The 8,949-nt window shown below is 44.3% G+C and overlaps 1 protein-coding gene across 1 annotated transcript; it reads right to left on the bottom strand.

Annotated features, from left to right (window-relative positions):
* Positions 1–643: 643 nt before the first annotated feature.
* On the bottom strand, positions 644–6,254 carry LOC115568927 (beta-crystallin A1-like). The gene is made up of 6 exons (XM_030396724.1): positions 6,156–6,254; positions 5,777–5,853; positions 5,530–5,648; positions 2,712–2,853; positions 2,307–2,449; positions 644–1,025 (listed from the first exon to the last, which is right to left on the bottom strand). The coding sequence occupies exons 2-6, from the start codon at positions 5,849–5,851 to the stop codon at positions 878–880; spliced, it is 627 nt and encodes a 208-aa protein (XP_030252584.1). The 5' UTR covers positions 5,852–5,853; positions 6,156–6,254; the 3' UTR covers positions 644–877.
* Positions 6,255–8,949: the final 2,695 nt, after the last annotated feature.

The raw sequence follows: 8,949 nt of genomic DNA, 5'->3' as shown, positions 1-8,949 counted from the left end.
ATATATAAAGCAAAATAAATTAAAAGCTACAAAATAGATAGAAATACAGGAACGAAATAAGTATGTAAGTATAAGATTAATAAAATAATTGAATAACATGATAGCTAAAATAGTGGAATTAATGCAAAAGGTTAATAAATACAGAGGTTAGTTAAAACAAATATCTATTGATGTCACATTTCTAAATTGATTTATTTTCAATATTTTGTTTTTGGTGCATTTCATGACGTTTATTTAATGAGCTATTTATATATTTAAAACAAATTATAATTATTATGTAGTTGCAGATACCTAAGGTTATAGTTGCTCTGACCAATCATAATGTTACTGGGTAATTACACTTCATGTAAGTCTGCGTGTTCTTTACACATTTACACACGTCCTTGTGCTAGTTTAACTTTCTGCAGTGACTTTTAAAGGGGTTCATATGGACCCTGGCTAAAAAGGTAAAATTTCACTAAATAGGAAATACTCAGAAGATGATAGTATGTCGAAATTGAACTTTTGTACTGCAGTAGATGTACTTTGCACACACGACGAGTGCTGTTTGTGCTGACGGACACGTTCACGTAGATGGGAAAAAAAAAAATGCCAAGTGTTCCCTGCATTTGTGCAATCACACATGAATTACAGAAATCACTTCTCAGGGTCTCAATCTGAATTTATTTCACTTGTACTAAGACAAAATGAGCATCAACAGAAATATGAGCTGGGATAAAGAGGTAGCTGCTACGTCACTGTTGGATTGTGTTGTAGTCGCGGTCCTGACAGATCAAGCCTGGAAATTCAGGCTTTTGTCTCATAGTCAGGCCCCTGAAGCACAGCGTCCAGGTGTTAGCCTGAGCCATCACTGTTGCCGGTCCTGGTCTGCTTCTCCTCAGTGCCTGATGCGTCTGATGGACTGGATCTTTGGAGTCTGGCAGTGGGAGCCCCAGTTCCTCCAGTGCTGATAGTCTCCACTGTGTCTTTCACACTCCATGATGTACTGCTGGCCTCTGTAGCCCGGGTACTCATAGCACACGAAGCTGAAAGAAACAAGGAGGACGGAAAGGGAAATAAGGTAAGAATAAAGATTGCAAAGTTAAAGTTACGTTTTTATGACTTGCTTTACATTTAGAAACTCTACAGGTGGTATTGATTTAGCCACTATTAGGGAAATTATTCAAATAAGAGCCTGACAGATCCTGGATGCCAGTACCAATATTTAAAAAGTAAATATCGAATATAAAAAACGATTTGATTAAGTTTGACATAATTGGAGTGGCAGTGAAACTTGTCCATGCTCTCTGGTGCACAGTTCACCTATGACTACAGCGTTTCCACATTACTGCAAACCTGCGTGTTGTGTTGTGTTGCAATACAAACTTCAAAGCTAAGAAAATTAAGAAAAGGCAAGACGCAACGAAATTTGAAGAAATGGAGATGACCGTGACACGTCCACAGGTGATTCTTTACAATAAGACATGTTTGCAAATCAGCTTATCTAACTAAATGTTAAGTTATTATGCATAAACCGAATGATCATTTAGGTCAGAATTTGCCTTAGAAATCATGGTGAAGTTAACAGTGATTGTTCTGCCATCAAAGCTCATGATTATAATGCTAACATGCTAAGGTTTGGCAAGTAACTCTCAGAATACCTGTTACGCACGCTAACACGAGCTAGTTAGCAATCAAAACAAAGTACAGCTAACTGGAATGTTATTAATCTCGCAGCTATTCGGCCGTAAACTAGAGTATTGGGTGACTGTAAATCTGACCTGGTGATGGAGAATAATGAAAAGTCAGTGAGTCACGAAAGTGATTAGAAATCATGCCGAGGGGGGGACGGAATGTCGGCTTCAAATCTCACAGCAATCCGTCAAGTGGCTGTTGAGATATTTCAGTCCGGACCAGAGGAGCAGACCTAATGACGGTAACATCCCCGGAGCCACGCTGCTAGGGATGCTGGGAATAGCGGCATCATTAATCTAAGTGTGATCCAACTTCCGAGATGTGGTGCAACCACTGTGACACTGTTGGACAGTCTGGGGACTCTTCTGAGCTGCTCAACAGGGAAACAACAGAGTAACGCTGAGAAGAGTCGCCTGTGTTCGCCTGTGAGTCAGTGTTTTTGTTGCTTTGGGGCACGGTATGTCTCCTGGAATGTCTGAACTTCTTTACATCTATCAGTTTGGACCTGAATATGCTTTTTGTCCTGCTCCAATCTCTCTCTTTTCAGATTTAAAGCTCTCTGAAACCTCTCCACGATTAGGAGCTTCACTGAGCCTGGACTGGAATGTGTTGGGTTCGAAGCACTGACTTACGCGCCACACTGCACGTGCATGGAGCCCACCTCGGGCCTGAACCAGCCCATGGCCTGCAGGGAGGGGTAGTCGTCGCACAGCTCGGTGTTGCGGCCCATGAAGTTCTCCCTCTCGAAGATCATCATGCGGCTGCTTTGGTGAGACTGCAGAAACAGAAAGTGAGCGCGAGGCCCGTCAGACGGACGTAACAGCGACCAGCAGACATTCGGCGCTGACTTGTGTCATTTTCTATTTCTGAGCTGCTTCAGTCACTGGCTGTGGCTCACTCTTCTGATCACTCCCTCCCTTCTGTCACTCACTATCGTCTCATTTCCATACGCCCTCTCACGCTCCTTTACTCCCACCTCTCTCCACTCAGTTTCCGCGCTTCTCGTTTTAGCCGTCCCCTCCCCTGCAAGTACTCACGGCGCAGTAGATGGGGCGCAGGGACATGAAGCGCTCGATGTGGTTGGACAGAGAGCCGGTGTAGGCCTCCCAGTTGGGGTACTCGCCCCTCTCCAGGATGAACTGCTGGCCCTGGAAGTCGTGGTGCTCGTAACCCACCCAACTGGACACACGAGCGAGAAAGAATTGGAAAGGTCAGATGGGGAATAGGAAAGTGTTAAATGTTGGGAATCAGTCTGAACGTCAAACAGACAGGTGACAGGTGACACTGGACGGGGTGAGAGGAGTGAAAGGTAAAGCAGCAGAGAGGGAGCAGTCTGCAGTGACGTCCCAGGAAGCAGTGCACCTCAAAGGCAGGTTCATTAAAGGATAAGTTCATCCAAAAATCAAAAATTCAGGCATTATATACCTACCCAATGGAAATGCCGTCGAAGCTTTGCGGCCCACAAAACATTTTTGGAGCTTCGCAAGAAAATAGAGTTGCAGCATTCTCCCAAACGACTTGCTTTAAAACGATAAAAGAAAACTTCCACCGGCATGGAGGTGAGTGGATGTTTTTATTTGTGGGTGGACTTCGGGTGGAAGTTGGGAGCACCCTGTTTTTAATTGGTTTTCACATTTAACATGGCCAGACAGTTTCATCTCTAAAGGTGACCATTTTTTTTTAAATGTTCTCACAAAATGATGACGGAAGATTGAAAATACCCAATGAATGCGCATTTTTTACGAGCTACAAGAAACACGACCTCGACCAAAAAACCCCACATAGCTTTACATGATATATAGAACACTATTCCCCCCTTTTGCCTCTGAAACCTGGGGGAGTTTAAAGATGTTCTCAACAACTGGGGCCGCATAATCTGTCAGCTGAACAACATGTCAGAGGAAAAAAAAACAAAAAAAACAAGTCGCTTATTTTTTGGGCCAGACAGTGATTGGCATGTTCTGGTCAGGATGCACAGAAGAGGAGGAGGAGTGAGCGCTCGGTGAAGGAGCGTAGAGAGGAAAAAACTTCCACACTGTCATTTTAGGTTCTGTATTTAGCCTGTCACCCTCGTAGATTACCATCCATCCACTCAGTGTCTACAGAGTAGCTGGACTTGGTATTGATGTTCCCCCTTTAGTCTACAAATAGTACAGTTGCACTCTCATCGACAATCATTCCTCACCACTTTTTCTAACCCCGTGAGGAGTCACCAACAGATGGCTGCTTGATGTATACAGAACACTCTGCGGCCGGGAGAAGACGTTAGAAGTGATGGATGACAAGCAGCTGATAACTAACGAAGAGGCTTACGTAACACCCACACAGAGAAGAAAAAGTTGATGAAATGATCTGTTGATTCACCTCGGATTTGGCGAGGCGCTGTGACATTTTTCCCGCTGTAGACATCGAATAGAAAATCCAGGAAGACTTGTTGAACCATCAAACATGCAGCAAGACTTCCTGTAATTTTTATTTTTGTTTTCCACTGAAGATCGTCTGTCGCATGCAGCACCTCTTTTCTTCAATTTCAAACTTTACACATTAAATGCTTCTATGAAAGTACAGTACATTTTAGTGTCAGTCTTCTAAAACTGAAGAAATACTTGAACCCAGAGAAATACGTGATTTACGGTGCGTTTCACTTGGTCGCTAGAAACATCCAGGAGGAAGTCGTGAGCGAGCACGACTAAAAAATGTAACGTAAATAAAACGTCGATACGTTACCTCGCTTGTGACCTGTTTTGCACGTCAGATGGCTTCTCGTTGGCGATGCTGGTCATTTAACAGTGAAGACAGCAAATCCCATGATGCCTCAGCGCTTATGTCTTTTGTTTTGTTTTGATCGAGGGACCCCTAGTGGTACGAGATGACATGCCGCGCAATGATCTGTAATGAACTCCTAAAACTAAAACCGACTGATTTACGAGTTTATTTCGATAAATAGGATTTCAATCCATATGTTGATTATTGAGGGTCGTCGAGGGTGGTGGGGTGGACAAATGCTTAGTAACACCATGCAGTCCAGTCCAACAGATGGAGTTAGATTGCACAAGTGGTCGGCGAGGGTTTTTCCCATTATGTTGTGTGATCAGACACAACGACTGAAGAGCTGGCTGATTACTCATGACAAATAATCCGCCGAAGTTTGATAATTTTTGGCTATTTTACATGAAATTTCAGTATTTGGATGCGCGGGGCTCCTTTGACGAAAGGTGGTGTCACGGACTTCCATGTACCAGTTAGAATTGGGCAACGACTGAATAAAACGTCATGATCACCATATTTTTTCAGGGGTTTTGCAAACATACTGAACCGAGACAAACGCAACATCACAGAGGCTTTCAGTTTAGCGGCGTGATAACAGGGCCATGGAAGAAGATAACAGTATTAGCAGTGTGATATCGTTCTCAGAGCAGTTTCTAAAAATATGGCTTGAGCTGAAAAAAGAAGAGTCGCACCGTTTAACTAAAAGAACCTCAAAGTATCCGCTGGTGGCCACAGGAGAGGATTGTATTTCAGCGCTGACTCGCCTCCACAAAATGAAACCCTAAATAGCGTTGAGCTTGGTGAAAAGACCCCGCTGGCTCCCCAGGTGATCCTGATAGAAACGCTCTCTCAGCACTTCATCTGGTTGAGCCCTCAAAGAAGACTGCTCACGCTGGGTGTGTGCACCCTGCATGTGGGACCTCACAGGTGTCACGCTTTCGTGGGAGCCTGGACACAGCTTCCCTCTCTCGTCAGCTCTCTACCTCCGTCTCACAGACACACACTTACATCAACACACACGCACACGCACACAGAGTCAGTCAACTGTCCACAGAGACTTGCAGGCGTACAGGCTGTGTGACTCACGCTCCACTCTCCACTCGGATGGAGCGGATGTTGTCCATGCCGCAGTCATAGATGTTGCAGCACTCGGAGGTGAACTCCATACACTTGCCCTGGAAGTGCTCCTGCTCAAACAGAGTCACCTGCACACAGAGAGGGGGGGGGGGAGGCAAGATGGGGGGAGGCATGAGGATGTGTAATGTATCTATGTGTGTATGTATGTGTATTTGTTTGTGTGTGTCTTAGTGTGTGTGTGTGTGTGTGTATTCACCTTAAAGAAAGGGGCTGTGTCCATGCTAGGGAAGAACATGGGTGAGGTCATGCGGGTTCTAGTGAATCGATACATTTCTACAGAGGAATAGAGAAAAGAAAAAAGAAAAAAAAGAAAAACAAAGCACACAGGTCAGAGAGGATGTTCAGAGTTAGCACATGTTGATTTACTTGATAACAAGAGGATTTTTTTTGGTTTCCATATGTTGTAACTAACACTTTCCTCCCATATGAAGTCAGAGTTTTACTGTTTAACTTCCCATACAGCCAACATGGTCTTCATAAAAAAACAAAAAGCTTGAAAACTAAAGTGTCAAGCAAGCGTTTAATCCGTGTGGTGGTCAGTGCTCAGTGTCAGTCACTCTGCCGGCCCTGCTCACCTGGATGCTCTCTGCTCTCCTCGCTCCTCACACACCGGATCCTCTTTACATACACACTGTGTGAACCTGGCGCGTCGGTTTTATACCGGCGTCCACGCGGGACACTCGTGCGCGCGCGTGCGCCCGCGTTGCCCCTCCATACTGATGATGTGAGCCGGGCCGGGCCTGTCAAGTCCAGAGCGGGCCCCGAATTCAGGGCGGTACTTCCGGTTCAGAGCCTTCAAAATAAAGCTATTTCGGTCACCTGTAGGCCTGCATTGTGTTACAGTCATTATAACAGGTGATACAGATGAATACACTGAACACGGAGGATAAAATAATCAAAATATGAAATGTTTTAGTTATCACATTTTAATTGATCACCTTAAATTCACTGGTCCACGAGGCATTGTTCATGCTTACTAGGCTTTATGTTTCTTTCATCTCATTCATGAGTGTTCGGGCATAAATTGGTTGTTCTACAATTACTCACACCCAATGATTATCTTTATTTTTATATCAATTAAATGTTGCATTACGCATACTGTAAACACATGTTTTCCCACTGATTTATGACATCACAGGTAGGCCAGAAATGTTTCATAAACTAAATGCTCCACATATTAATCAATAACACAAGGGACAGATTGTTATCCGCATACTTGGCAATACACACAGTGAGCGGGCTCAGGGTTGGGTTAGCGTTTCTATGGAAGCGCAGTGCATGATGCCAGGCAGGTAATCAGTGATGACAAAGAATGAGATAACTACTTCAGAGCTGTTGTGGCTTTTATTTTGAAGGCGGAGGGAGGACGAGTTCCGGTATTGCTCTGGCTAACCGTGGTCGGCTTGACTCAGGTGAGCGTGAACCTCACGTGCGCTCCTCTGTGCTCCTTTTAGTGCGTAAAAAGCGGTTTGTGCGCGCGCGCACGTGGGGGCCGGCCTCTCATCGCTCTCTCTCTCTCTCTCTCTGTGTCTGTGTTTCTCTCCCCCCCCCCTCTCTCTCTCTCTCTTTGTAACCCTGTGCGGCCTGTCGACTCAGCAGATCATATACAGCAGGCAGAGGTGAGGCTGGGGAATGCGGGGCTGTTGTTGGTCTATTCGTATAGGTCAGCAGTGCCATCGTATAGAGCAACAATGGCCGGGGCTATAGGCAGTGAATGAGGAGGATTTGGAGAGCCATCCGGGGAGAATGTTTCAATAGTCAGTCCCAAAAGTTGAGGAAATTGGGACAGAGGATTTCAATCGATGATGATAACTGGTAATGAATAATAACACTATGGCAATAATGATCTTTGAAAATCGAAAAGGCTCGAAAAGTGGATTAAGCTCATTTTTCTATGCGAGAACAAATACACAGCCCACTGAAAATGAAAGTGTGAAAACGTGTTCAGTCTATGACGCTGCACCCGTGTCGCATCCAAGGAATTTTGTTGGCTCTGATGTCTTAATTGAAACCCCTGGGTCCATCACCTCAATCCACAAGAGGCCACAGTTGCCACGGCAACAAACCCCCTCCCCCCCACGCCCACCACCACATCTGGGCCTTGGCCCTTGACATTCCATCTAGAGAGTACAGTAGGGGGCCGGCACCAAGCTCCCTTTGATATGTTCCCCCGCCATAAAGGCTGACACACACAGACACACATATGTACAGAAACATACAAAGCCGCAGGCCGCGTCAAAGGACACCCAAGTCACGATGCTGCCATTATTTTCCCACTCACTAGCAACATCATTTTATAATGAGGCAGTCATGCGTGTTCTCCTGAACATGTGTATTACAGGTAGTGTGTGAGGTTTCCCTCTCTGCTGTACAACTGAAGAGAATATGAATTTTGCAGTCACTGTCATAATAATCACTCCCCAGGGAGCTTCCTTTTTACTTGTGGTAAAGATTGTCAGGATGCTCCACTTCGGTGTTTAACAAGTAGGGAATGAGACTCAGTAATCAAATATCTTACAAATTAGACCTCTGGCTTTTGATGAAATGAGTTTACATTCTTAGTCTGTTGAAATGGTTGATATATCGATGGATAAAAAAATGTTCAATAGTTATCAACAGTTGGTTTAACACAGGGCTGCACAGCGTTAAGGCCAAAGTTTGCTCACTATTATTAGGTTTGATATGGCCTGCTGGATGTAGTTTTAGTGAAGAAAAGAGGAAATTAATTAAATGTGCAAAACGAACCAGTGCTAACTGTTTTCTTTTTATACATCCTTGGCTGTGGCTACTGCTAGCTTTTTAGCTCAGTTAGCTGTGTAGCTAGCAGGACTAGCAGGGGAGTATTGGTGTTTACACCACTAACATATAGAAGCTTTGGACAGCTTAGGGAAAGTTTCAAGTGCAGGGCGAGGTGCTGAGCATGTTGACTTCAGTAGATTTCTCTTCGACAGAAAATGTAGATTTCTTTGACATAACTTCTAAACTGTTAGGCCTATTTCTTCACACTGTTTAAAATGTTTTGAAATAAAGTTCTTGGATATTGCACCTTTAATGATTAATACATTAACAAAAAACTATGCTTGTTAAAATTATGAGGGAAAAATACTTACATTTGTAAGATTTAGTAGTGGGCAGACGGACACTTTGCACAGTGAGTCAGTGCGGTAACATTTGCATCCTAGGTCCCTGCTCTCAGCCTTCGGACAGAAAAAGTTCTGGCACCCCCGAATTATGAGATAAAAATCAAATAGGCCTGCATAAAACATAGAATACTGAATGTCAATGCGGGCACAATGAGCTGCGATCTCTATATGCACTGAGTGAAGGGGGGGAGGAAATTAAAGATGGATCTCACACATTGAATTTACA

Source organism: Sparus aurata, chromosome 1 (assembly GCF_900880675.1).
Source record: "Sparus aurata chromosome 1, fSpaAur1.1, whole genome shotgun sequence".
NCBI classification, from domain to species: Eukaryota; Metazoa; Chordata; class Actinopteri; order Spariformes; family Sparidae; genus Sparus; species Sparus aurata.
Note: the sequence above shows the minus strand (reverse complement) of the source record. Positions and strands in the feature narration are given on the sequence as shown.